The 13,544-nt window shown below is 34.9% G+C and overlaps 3 protein-coding genes across 3 annotated transcripts; 1 reads left to right on the plus strand and 2 right to left on the minus strand.

The window, feature by feature from the left end:
• Window positions 1-49: 49 nt before the first annotated feature.
• LOC103441329 (casein kinase 1-like protein 1) lies at window positions 50-1,008 on the minus strand. The gene has a single exon (XM_008380011.3). The coding sequence runs from the start codon at window positions 946-948 to the stop codon at window positions 58-60; it is 891 nt and encodes a 296-aa protein (XP_008378233.3). The 5' UTR covers window positions 949-1,008; the 3' UTR covers window positions 50-57.
• A 2,538-nt stretch (window positions 1,009-3,546) lies between these two features.
• On the minus strand, window positions 3,547-4,436 carry LOC139198027 (uncharacterized protein At2g29880-like). The gene is made up of 2 exons (XM_070826266.1): window positions 4,263-4,436; window positions 3,547-3,987 (listed from the first exon to the last, which is right to left on the minus strand). The coding sequence occupies exons 1-2, from the start codon at window positions 4,434-4,436 to the stop codon at window positions 3,547-3,549; spliced, it is 615 nt and encodes a 204-aa protein (XP_070682367.1).
• A 5,471-nt stretch (window positions 4,437-9,907) lies between these two features.
• LOC103441226 (BURP domain protein RD22-like) lies at window positions 9,908-11,324 on the plus strand. The gene is made up of 3 exons (XM_008379926.3): window positions 9,908-10,008; window positions 10,134-10,266; window positions 10,423-11,324. Exons 1-3 carry the CDS (start codon window positions 9,970-9,972, stop codon window positions 11,196-11,198), a joined length of 948 nt encoding a protein of 315 aa, XP_008378148.3. The 5' UTR covers window positions 9,908-9,969; the 3' UTR covers window positions 11,199-11,324.
• Window positions 11,325-13,544: the final 2,220 nt, after the last annotated feature.

The following is a 13,544-nucleotide window of genomic DNA, read 5'->3' on the forward strand; positions in this document are numbered from 1 at the left end:
CGAGTATGAAGATTGAAACAAGATCCATAAAGACTACATATCAACACTAGGATGAAGTTACCGGACGTTTAAGCGAGTCCAATCAAAATCGTAGTCGAACTGAAAACCTTCACGAACAAAAAGGTCACGAAGGAGTCTCTTCAGAGAAGCATAATCGGGTTTAGCATCAAACCGCAACGACCTACAGTAAAGGAAGTATACCGAAAACTCTGAAGGGTAACCAGTGCATAAGGACTCAATAGAAGTTGACATTTTCTTTTCTACGATGTTCTCATCTTTCTGCTTTTTTGATCCCACTTTCAATCCCTGCCAAGGAAGACTTCCTCTTAGAAAGTACATAAGCACATATCCCAGTGATTCCAAATCGTCCCGGCAGCTTTGTTCAATGCCAAGATGAGTGTTTACGCTTGCATACCTTGCATTACCTATCAGACTTTTATTTTCTCTATAAGGAATATGCCTGTGAGTTGAAGGGTCTCTATACTTCTTAGCGAGACCTAAGTCAATGATGTAAACCTGATTCGCTCGTCGACCCACTCCCATTACGAAATTGTCTGGCTTGATGTCGCGGTGCAGGACTGATTTCGAATGAACAAACTCTAGTCGATCTAGCATTTTATCTGCGAGCATGAGAACCGTCTTAAGAGAGAATTTCCTATTGCAAACTTGGAATAAATCCTCAAGACTAGGTCCAAGTAATTCCATGACAAGAAAGTTGTAGTCTCCTTCAGAGCCAAACGCTCTCACGTTTGGAATTCCAGGTCCTCCATGCACTACTGTATACAACTTCGATTCATACAGCAGTTGTGGATGCCTCGTCTTGCCACTTTCGAGCTTAATAGCAACCTCCTCGTTTGTCTGAATATTAGTACCTCGGTAGACCTCTCCACACGATCCCCTACCGATCTTTCTAACAAGTTGAAACCTTCCACCCACCAGAGGCTCCATATCCCCCTAAAACCCTACGACGGCACAAAAACCCTAGCCCTAAATCAAATGCTTAAGGCCGAAAACAATTAAGTAATGGTTTTGAAGGGAAAATAACGCAACCAAAAAGACGGAATAAAGGATCGTCAAAAAGAGAGAATTCCTGACGTAAATATGAAGCATTAAAACCGTAATTCCTAAGGAAACCTAAAGATTCTAGGATTATTAAAGGGTTATTGAATTTCCGGAATGCCCCTAAACTGACACCCAAGTGCCAATTTGGGGCCTGAAGTTTTCTTTCCCAACCAATTTGTGCTTTCTATTGTTGAAAATAGGCCAATGCACTTTTTTTTTTCTACCTAATGTATTTTTTTTAAGGAAAACTAATGAAAAGGGCTTGAAAACTTTGAGTTTTAATGATAAGGACAAAATAAAGGGTAAAGTGAATAGTACCAGGATTGACTTTTTAGTGTAAAAATGTGGTTTTTCGTTAAAGTAAACAGTACCGAGAGCTTTTCGTTAAAGTTTCCTTTTTTTTTAATAAGATGTTTTATTAAACATAATGACATAGTACATAGGATATTACAAATATCTATTCAAAACTCAAACGTGAATATCAAAAACTAAAGTTGTGTCTTAATTAAAAGACGTACATCGTGATTAACATCATGGGGCATAAAACAAAAAAAAAATTACAAATTTCAGCACAAACTATGAAATACAAAGTCTTTCAAATCAGTGTACCATTGTCTTCTTACAATTTTATCCAATATGCGGTCCAAAATGTCCATGTGAGTAAATCTTTCCAAATGATGTTAGTACCTCGGTATATCTTTCCAAACGATCCGCTACCAATCTTCTGGCCAAGTCGAAACCTTCCCCCCACCTGAGACTCCATACCCCCAAAATGCAACGGAGATAAACCCTAGCCCTAAATCAAAACCCTAAAACGAAAAGAACATTAATTGATCAGATTTCATAAAGAAAAAATAAAAATTCAGAAGAAAACATCTTAACTACACATTCGATGACTTAACCATCAAAACCCTAATTAATTAGAAAGTTTAATAATCATTGATATTTCTTGATTAAGAAGAAAACATTGACCACATATTTTACCTACCCGGAATGGATATATATACATACATATATTATGTATAATTCAGTCCTTGACTTTTCCATGTTTAATAATATAAAAATCAATAAATACGAAGATCCCACCCTAAAATCGTATCAAATGCCCTACAAAATAAGAAATTGGATCAGCGTTCAGCAACTAGTACCTTAATCAATATTTGAGGGTTTGTGTGTTAGCACCTCATATAGGATTATTTTTAACTATGCTCTTAAAACTCGACTTTAGTTTCATTATTTTTGTCTTTTAAAACTCAAAATTTGTCATTTAAACCTGTAAAACTTGATTTTTACTTCATTTTTCCTAAATTCTGTCTATTCAGTTAGATGATGCCACATGGTTGAAACAAAAGAGAAAAAAAAATATTTATTTTTAGATATGCGTGCATGTCCACTTCAACCCCTCCTCCCGTTGTCTTCTTTGCAGCTCCTTCCAAACTTCATCATCCTTCATTTTCTTTAACTTAGAGGTGTAGTCAATTTGGATTGCACGGGATTTTAATAGATTTTTTTTAAGTAAGAGATTTCAAAGGATTTTAAAATATTCTCAATTATATATGGATTTCGTTAGATTTATATGGATTTCTAATATAGATTTCTATGGATTTGTATGGATTTCTTTCGTGGATTTCTCAAGATTTATATGAACTTCTTTCAAAGATTTCTTAAGATTTTACTCTTAGGATTTTACCCTTAATCATTGACTGGGAGACATCTAATCTAAATAGGATTCCTATCTGGTAGTTCATTCTCATAATCTCTGCAATAGACCAAGAAATACCAATTGACGAGTCTACTGCTTAGAAAGTGTAAGAAGGTCACACACTAATCTAGAATCAAATAACAATTGAACACATTCATTTAAGAAAAGAACGAAAACACTAATATAGAAACCTGAGAAAAAGTGGAGAGTGTTCCACGAACACTACGATCAAGTAGAGTTCAGATTTCCTCAATTGGGGAAGCCGAGCAGCCTTTTCCATTAACAACAACCAAAATTCAATAGAGCTAAATCCAACATTCCCACATTCAATTTCCTACACTTATAGTCTAATAGCAATAGTACATTATCCAAATTCAATAGAGGTAAATCCTACATTTTCACATAAAATCATTAATTAAATTAAACACATCATTCATTAAACATAATCCAACATAATTCAGTTATCAAAAAGTATGAATAAGTCAATTAAACATAATCCAAAATAAAACGAACAAAGAAAACTAAATGTATCATGAGTTATATCGTTTCAAATTATAGCGTATCAAATTTGACCGCTCTTCTGGTGACATCTTCAGAAATGCATCCTTTTTTGCTTGATGGCATCTCAATTATATATGGATTTCGTTAGATTTATATGGATTTCTTATATAGATTTCTATGCGAGCAGGTTCATCCAAATTTGGGGTTTGCTTGATGGCATCTCATATAGAATTTTGTCTTTCTCTATCTTTATCCCTTTTCTCCAACAAACTATAGACTCCTCAGAAGTCAGTGGCAATTGAACCGAGAGTAAGTGAAATATTTTCCTTAATTCTAGCTTGATTAGTGGTCTCAGATGATCTAGTATTCCCCTGGTATTGGGTTCTGTTTCGTTTCCTACGATTGGTGATTTCTGGGGGAATCTCTAAGCTAGTGGTCTGAGTGGGTAAGAATTGGGATGATTGATCGAATGATGAAGTTTGGTGTGATGCTTGGTTTTGATTTAGTACAAAGCCCCCATTTTCCTCATCGTAAAACAAGTTCTCTATTCCAACTTGTTCATCTTCCTCTATTCCACCTTCCATTACAAAAGTTCTTGCATCAGTTTCCTCACCCAATCCCAATGACTGTTTTCCAGTAGCAGTTGCATCCCCAAGTATGATTTGCAAATCTTCAAAGTCATCACAAGATTTTTTACAAATGCTTCTTTGGTCTGGGTAGGCCTACAAAATAAACAAGAAAATCACAATTGTTCAATAAACTATAAGTTTACATTCAAGTTACATATAATATTTTAAATCAAAGCCAAGAAGCTCACCCTAAAGTATTCTTCCCAAACTTCGTCATCAGCAACAAATCTTTTTGTGTTTGCATCCCACCCAAAGCCAGAGTTGCTTCCCATAAGCTAACTATACTTTCCATATTCTTTTTTAAAATATCTCATTCGACTTGTGTAATGCTTATAAGTTTTATTACACTTTAGTCTTTCATTAAGTGCCGGAAGTATTCTTGTCGTCACAATATCTTTGGTTAGCAAGCCATTAGCATCACGCCATCCACACAATGTAGCTTCAATGAGCAATTGTAACAACAGTTTGCTCCCTTCCAAAGTCCAAGCACTATAATCATTCTTGGCCTTCACTTTTCCAATTTCTTGTTGTTCGTCTCCCATTTCTAATTACTAGTATGATGGAAGCAGTAGCAGTAACAAAAAATCAATTTAGGACATACTTAACAAAAACTATCCGAATCATATAATATGCAACGTGTTAATAAAGCAACTAAGTACATTAATTAACCAAACAAATACAGTAAGCTCTAGTCTAATCATAATAACCAAATTCATGAAAAAATGCTAATCATAATAACCAAATTCAATACAACAAATAAAACTAGGGGAAAATATTCAATCTAAACTCTTAACAAATGAATAGAATAATGTGAATGGCCTATGAATGATCATTTGCAGAAACAAAAATCAACGCACCACATCAACAACAGTCGGAAAGAATCTCCAGAAGTTGATATATACAAAAAGAGAAACAGTTTCCTCAAGCAAGAGAAATAAGAAATTATAAAAAGGGACAAATAAAAGGTAAAAACACCTGTGATTTTTAAGTACTTGGAGCTCAACATGATCACATAAAGGTTCACAAATATAAGTTTCAATTTTGCATTTAAAACAAGAAAGGGGGAGTATGAAACAATAGCGGTTTGCCTGCTCCAAATTTCAGATTGGAAACCTATATTGAAGAATATCAACCATAACCATTGAGATACCACAACTAAATTAACAATTATACGGTTACAATGATAAAAAAGAAGCTAAACAGAACCTTGCACTTTGCTAACGCATCATCCCGTTTTACAGCTTCACTAATTAGAGAAATATAATTTACCAGTGAAGCTAGTGACAATGGAGAACTAAATACAAATTGAGAACTAAAAACAGATTAAGAACTAAACACAATGAGGGAAGTAAGGGAGCAATCGGTGGAGCTCGGGAATTGCTCCAGGTCCAATTCAATTCATCTTTATTCCAAAAAATATTGTAATAAATAAAATAATAACAAAAAAAGCAAAAAACAAAATAGCAACAAAGAAATAGAGAGCAGACCTTCTGGGTTGGTGGGGGAAGTTGGGAGATTGTAATCACATGCAGTCGGCATGATAAAACAAAATTATAAAAACAAAACAAAACACAAGATGGGGTTTTTTTTTTTTTTTTGAGATTACCGGCAAGACTGAGTACAAATACGTACTGTGCCTACGTGCTAAGAACAACTATATATAAATACCATGAAAATAATAAAGAGTCCTTGTACAAATTCGGAAGAGAAAAAAAAATACCTTGAGGAATGGAGGAAGACTGTTCCTCTTCTATATGATGAACGTGAAAAGAAATTAGAGGGGTTAGAGTTGGATTCTTGATGGCATATAGAATTTATACCACCCACCCTCAAATCCATCCAAATCCATCATTCATTAAAATCCTAATAAATCTTTGGTATTCTCACTACACCTAGAATTTGGTGGATTTTTTTAAAACCTAATTGACTACCCATGGATTTTGAAGTATTCTTTAAAATCCTTTAAAATCCTAATTTGACTACCCTATGATTTCAAACTCCTTTAAAATCCTCTTTTAATATACTGATTGACTACATTCGGATTTAAAATCTATTAAAATCCTACCAAATCCTAGTTTGACTACACCCCTCTAAATTTATGGAAACACAAAAGAATGTATGACCCTCTGTTTATACAACAGCTCTGCAATTCTAAATTTGAGTTGAGCATCATTTTCTTCTTCTTTTCTATTGTCATTTATAGAATCGCCTCTTCCTTCTAGAGTAAGCCATTTCTTCTCAATTCATTCCCTCTTATCCAAGTTGTTGATATGATTGTTGTCAAAGAATTAGTTTCCACTTGGTAATTCGAGCTTTTATCCCCTTAAAATTACGAATTTGACAATGGATGGAAAGCACTTTTCTTATGTAAAAATTGATTGAGCAGCCTCCCTTCTGTGAAAGAGGGGTTTTGCCACCCACAATGCCACATCATAAGGATTTATAAATCTTGGGTTGTACACTGTTCACTTGCTGCCAAAATAAATATAAATAAGGAAAATTAATGAAAAGAGTTTGAAAATTTTGAGTTTTAACGATAAGGACAAAATAAAGGGTAAAGTGAATAGTACCATGATTGACTTTTTAATGTAAAAATATGATTTTTCATTAAAGTGAACAATACCGGGATTTTTTTGTTAAAGTTCCCAAATAAATACCGAATCAGTTTTCCACACCAAATTTCACTTGTTGGGCCTTGGACATACCCAACAACAGATTTCAGTCCAAATAGCTATCCCTGAGTTTAATTTCTTGTTTCATTGTTGTCTCCTGTTGCATACGTTGAGTCTTAATTAATCCATTTATTTGCTTTTCTCACCGTGCATAATTTATGTGTGGTGTTATTAGTATTCTTAAGTCTTTTTTCACTCCTTAAATGTATTTTCTTTCATATATTCACGAGTGCAAGGTAACATTTTTGGTAGGAATAACACTTGCATTCCCTTTCATGGGGGAATGAACATAGGGCGCCTTTGAGGCTAGGCGCGAAGGCTCACGCCTCTGTTTTGATGGAGTGGACAAAAGGCGCCAAAGCCGCCTAGGCGCGCCTCAGGGGATTTTTTTTTTTTTTTTTTTTACTCTCAAACCCATTTTGGGTAGAGTTTTAACTGTTTCATACCTCTTCCTTGCACTATCGTCTCTTTGCCTTTTTTTCTAATTTTTATTTTTGTATATAATGGATGTGTGTGTTGTCTGCGTGTATTGTTATATGTGTGCTCATTGTACTTTTCATCCTCTATTATATATATATAATATGTATGTATATGTGTGTATATATATTTATAATATATGTGTGTACTCAAGGTGATTATTGATTAATAATCTTTTTTTTTAATATAATATATGTGTACGCTCAGTTTATATATTAAAAAATTTAGGTCCTGTGAGGATTTGCCTCACGCCTAGGTTGGGCTATCCCTCGGACGCCTCGCCTAGACCTATAAACGGATCGGGTTTATTGGGTTTGGGTCGAGTTGAACCCGACCCGTTAAGTTAACAGGTCATCCGAACCCAACCCGTTAAGCTAACGGGTCACCCGAACCCGACCCGTTAAGCTAACGGGTCACCCGTTTCACCCGTTAACAATTATTATTATTATTTTTTTGCATAAAGTTTATTTTTTGTTATTAAGACTTTACTAAAATTACTAAAATATCCTCAACTAACGGGTGCTAACGGGTGTTAACGGGTCCTAACGGGTCTAACGGGTTGACCCAAAGTGACCCGTTATTTAACGGGTTGTTAACGGGTTCATAGCGATCCGACCCGTTAAGCATCCACCCAAATACAAATATTAACGGGTTGGGTCGGATCGGGTTAACGGGTTGGGTCCAAAATGCCAGGCCTAGCCTCGCCCACGCCTCACGCTTTTAATACAAATACAAATAACGTATTTTAGCTCTAAAAATTTTATAATCAAAACCATTCAATTTTTTAATCTTCATTTAAAGATCATCCCACAACAAAACATTCAAATTGGAGATTGTTTTGTCACCAAATGTATCAAAAAAACATGGGGATGCAAGTATTATTCTAATTCATTTCAGTTATATATTATATATAAATCTACTAATTGAGAGTGTATGTGTAAATTTAATCTTTGAAGGTAAATTTGTCATTTGAGAAAGCATATTTTGATGCAATCGGTAAATTTTGGATGGAATATGAGTTGAACTATTTGTTTTGAACAAACGATATTATCTACATTAAGGTGGTGGGGAAGTGGCTAAGCCTTACAATAAGCTAGCAATAATGTGGTTCAAATTCACTTTTAGCGAGAATCGAACTTAAGACTTTTTATTTGTAAGTGAAGAGAAATACTCCAAATTCAGTTTTTGGGTTTCTAGCATATTTGAGTTTCAATATGAGATTTGAGTCCAATGTGGAGCTCATGCTAATAAAGAAAAATGGTACTTAACCAAGAAAATAAAATTTGAGTGGTGAATCTAATAATCTCTAACGTACATAAACAAATCGCCAAAACTCTAAATTTTTCTCCTCAATGCAAAAGACTAAAGTATTAAGCCTAACAGTTTTTAGACTCATATAGATATATGTCCAAATTTTAGTTTTACATTGAAGATACTCTTTTTGATTGTTTGAATAATGGCTAGAATATAGGCTGATACAAAGATTTAGGTTTGGAAAATTTTATCACGGTTAACCCACAGTCATTCTTTCATATCTATATTAAATACTACCATCTTTAATGATAATTGCATAATAGGTAAATCAAATAATTTCAAATGACGTTTTACTCTAATGGTAGAAAGAAATTATGCTTATCCACTTTGGTGCGGGTTTAATCCTCACTTATGCTCTCTCTTCCTAACAATTAACTACTTAACCCACTAATACTATGACTTTACTAAAAAAAATCATATTTAATTTTAAGTAATGTTATTTATGCCATGTTTTTGTACCACATGTTCATACCACCTTAGGTGACATTTGATGTGGACAACCATATCATTTGAATTAATCAGATTTTTAAATTTAATTCATTATTTAATAAACTAATAATTAAGAAAAACTAGTTAATTAAATTATGATTGTGGTATACGAGGAAGCCTTCTCCTTCCTTTTCTTGGGTTTTGCAAATTTTTCAAATAATGTGACTGTCCACATCAAATGCCACCTAAGGTGGTATAAAAATGTGGTACAAAAACATGGTATGAATAGCATTACTCTTTAATTTTTAAGGAAAGCTAACGAAAAGTCCAAAAAAAACTTTAGTTTTAATGAAAAATGACAAATAAAGGTGTAGTGAATAGTACCAGGGAAAGATAAAAATGTGGTTTTTCATTAAAAGTGAAAAGTACTTGAAATGTTTTGTTAAAACTTCCTAATTTTTAAATTGGGTGTAAAGGAATATAAAAAAAAGTTTGGTATAAAAGAAACAAATGATAATTTCAAACAAAAAAATTTAAAATTTGATTTGATTTTTAGTTTTGGGGGTGTTTGGGTCAATTCAAATAAACTTTTTGATATATTTGAACGTTACGTTTTCATAGAGTAAGGTGACATATACCATTTATAGTTAGTAAAAAATTATTAAGAAAAACTAATAAAAAGGAGTTGAGAACTTAGAGTTTTAACGATAATGATAAAATAAAAGGTAAAATGAATAGTATCATGATTGACTTTGTATTTTCGTTAAAATAAACAATACCGAGAACTTTTCGTTAAAGTTCCCAAACTATTATCCCCCTTAGTGTAAATATAATTTATAAATTTGTCCATAAAGCATAAAAACTCCCCATGAGATAGACTTACCTACTTCCGTGACAAAAGAATTCTGCCAGAAAATTACAACCTTGAAGAACGAGATTAATTTCCAGCCACTGCATGCTCTGCGTTTGTAACGTTCCATTTTAATGGAGGAGGTTTACACGAAGCAATGGGAGGGTCTGCATGTTGTACACCTAATCTAGACAACCAAACTTACATGTGATGCATGCATATACTTCAGTCCTCTCTGTTCTTCCCTTCCCTATAAATCTTCAACCAATTCGCTTTTGTTATCATCAACTAGCAAACGCTGAGTTGCAAAAGATAGAGTATCGTAGTGTAGTGATGGAGTTCCGTTTCTCAAAAATGTTTGCTTTTCTCACCGTAAGCATAAGCTAGCTCCATCTCTAGTTAATTCATTTGGATTATCCTTTTAATTTTTACTAATTTCGTTGTTTTCTGAATTATCTGCGACTTAATTAATGATGGTTCGACTTCAACTGTTGCAGCTGACCACACTGGTGGCAATGGCAAGTCATGCTGCGGCTGTCCGGCAGCCATTGCCTCAACTTTCCTACTGGAACTCCGTCCTGCCAAACACACCAATGCCTAAAGCTTTCAGTGAACTTGTCCATCCTGGAGGTTTGTGTGTGTGTAAATTATTGAAAATTAATAACAAAATGGTTATCAAAGAGTCTATAGTTTCACGTACTAATTATATATTAACATGCATGCGTATGTGTAGTCCCTCGCATGTACTTTGCTGCGTTAATTTGGTTTATGCTGCTAAATCTGCAGACTTAGTATCCAAGAACTTTCTCCGTCCTGCTGGCGCTGAGAATCAACTTGACAAAGCCACCGATGCTCTTGGTCCTTGTGCCGGTTTGGTCCTCATGGAGAAGGACTTGCACCCTGGAAAAACAGTGAAATATGGCTTCCCCAGAGATACAACTAGCAAATCATCACGTTTCGTTTCCCGCCCAACCGCAGAGTCGATCCCCTTCTCATCAAACAAAATGGAAGAGATTCTCAAACGATTTTCGCTGAGGCCGGAATCCGCAGAAGCCAATACAATCAAGGAAACCATTGATTATTGCGAAATGCCAGCCATGAAAGGAGAAGAAAGATATTGTGCTACCTCTTTGGAATCACTTGTTGACTTCGCCACCTCCGAGCTCGGAAGTAACATCCGAACAATGTCGACGGAGGTGGAAAGAGGAGTCAACAATGATGTGGAGCAGACTTACACAATAACAGATGGAGTGAAGGTTCTGGCGGAGGACAAAGTCGTTACGTGCCATAAGATGAGCTATCCATTTGCTGTGTTCTTGTGCCATGCCATAGAAAAGACAAGGGCCTATATGGTGCCTATGGAAGGTGCTGATGGGACCAAGGCTAATGCAGTAATTATTTGCCATCGAGACACATCTAAATTTGCACCAAACAATTGGGGCTTGTCACAGCTCCATCTTAAACCAGGAGAAGGTCCCCTCTGCCATCTTCTTTCCGATGGACATCTTACCTGGCTTAGAGAAAAAAACCTAGATGATCAATACATCGTTTCAGTTGCCTAATCGTCGTACTAAACGACGATCAGTCAGCTGAAAAAGAGTCCATAAGAAAAGGGGAGTTGTATCTGTTCCATGAAAATAAATAAAGGAATGCCTTGAAAATGGGCTAGCATAGTTCTTTTTTTTCCACCATTCGTCCTATTTTCTCACCCACAGTTTCAAGAAAATATTGGTTTGCAAAGAAGAAAAAGACGACATTGATTGAAGAATAGAATATCTTTCTCAACCTCTACTCCTTCGATTTCAGCTATCTTTAGCGACGGTGTGATGATTCGCTGACAAACACTTTTCCCAAACTAAACATGTCCTTCTCTTTGCACTTTAATTTCCTTTTATATAATTTTATTTTGGTGAAACTATTATGTTTACGCCAAAATGAGGCACAAGTGAAGATATAGAATTAATACTTATTCATGTGAAAACAATGCCCGGGAAATGGCCCTATTATATTTTTCTAGCATGGCCACCAAAAACTCAAGAACCGCCTGGTATCCTACACTCTTACGTCAAGTTTATGAGATTTGAATTTCAGATTGATGGGAGTAGAGACTTTATATGGTCTTATAAGAAATTAGGTTACTCTCTATATTGTCAATTGGTTTTATGTGAAACCTCAACTTTTTTTATGATATCATAGCAAGTTGTCCCTCATGTGAAGCTCAACACCACACGTGCTCCACGTCACCCAGTTTTTGTTATGAACGTGTTTGGCTTAAAAATTCCTTACATGATGGGGCAAGTTGAGATTGAATCCCACATTGATGGGAAAATATACCGTACATGGGCCTATAAGAAGAAAAGACATTCAACCCAGCACACAAATCAATGCTTTACGCGAAGCCTCTCACAACTTTATGTGAAACCCTAAATACTTTACTAATTATTAGCACGAATTCTGTCTTGTTAGACTGGTTTGAGTTGGCAGCCAAACGACAACGACTGTCTAGTTAGGCGGGTTTTCCTGAAGCAACCAACAAAGGCGGCTGTCTGGTTAGACAGAGCCGAAGTTGTAGAGTTACTTGCCTTAGAAGTTTTGGTTGTCTCATTAGACGGGGAGTCTCTCAAGCTCAACTGACTATCTATCTTAAGTCTCAACTAGTGAAGAATGTTTGGTTTCTTTCGCCGAAAGAGGTCACTTCATTAGCTTTCTCGGCAAAGTGAGGTTTTACTTTCAGGTTATTCAGAGTTCGACACATAGATAGCCAAACCATTATTGAACCTCATAGCAATTGGCATAACCTTGGCTTCAGGTCATAGAACCCAAGGCGAAGAGTGTTCCTTCCAACATTCACCACATTCAAAATTACCAAAAGCGCTACTAACTATGTTTGGTAAAAAAAGATAGAAGTTTATGAATTCAAAAAAAAAAACACTTCAAGTACTTTAGAAGCACCTGTTGTGGATTTTTTTTTTTTTCAAGAAACACTTCAAATGCTCTTCCATATAGCACTTGCATTTTTATTAATTTCAATATGCTTCTAATAAAAATGCTTTTACAATAAGTGCTTCTTAACATAGTGTTTTTCAAAAAAGCGGTTCAAAACAAGGATAGTTCATCATTGTAATCTCTTAGTGCGGAATCTCTTTTGCAAACCCGGTTGAAATTTTGGACAAAATTTTTGTCGAGGCCCAAATAAATGTACCATTTTCTCCATTGTATTTAATCATGGATTCATGGTTGCTTTTGAGATAAATTTAACGTCAGAATTTGCGTGGACTGGTGACACCTTTGTGGGTTGGTGACACCTGTGTTTATACTTGCTTAATTGGGGAAGCTTAGCTGACAATGTTAACGCTTTGCCACCTTTGAGAAACTGACAATTTCATACATGCATGTTGCTGCAAAATACTACCTGTTTTTCCAAGCGATTGACTTGCAGTTTGATTAATTTTTTCCGGAGATTTTTAAGAAATGATTAAGAAAATAAAAGGAACTAATTTTGAGTGACTGCTGGGATACGTGATTCATAATTGGATGGAAAAAGGTGTTAATCTACATGTAATAAGCTACAGATTGGTACCCAAATCACTAGAATTATACACATTGCCTCTGTTTGAGTCGAAACTGAAAGTGGAGACACGAATGTGACAAAGGACGACGAACACGAGAAAAAGAGTAATGTTATTCATATCATATTTTTATACTATATTTCTATAACACCTTAGGTGGCATCTGATGTGGACAGCCACATCATTTGAAAATTTTGCAAAACCCAAGAAAAAGAAGGAGAAAGACTCCTCGTACATCACAATCATCATTTAATTAACTAATTTTTCTTAATTCTTAGTTTATTAAATAATAAATTAAATTTAAAAATATGATTAATTCAAATGATGTGACTGTCCACA

Source organism: Malus domestica, chromosome 08 (assembly GCF_042453785.1).
Source record: "Malus domestica chromosome 08, GDT2T_hap1".
Taxonomy (NCBI): Eukaryota; Viridiplantae; Streptophyta; class Magnoliopsida; order Rosales; family Rosaceae; genus Malus; species Malus domestica.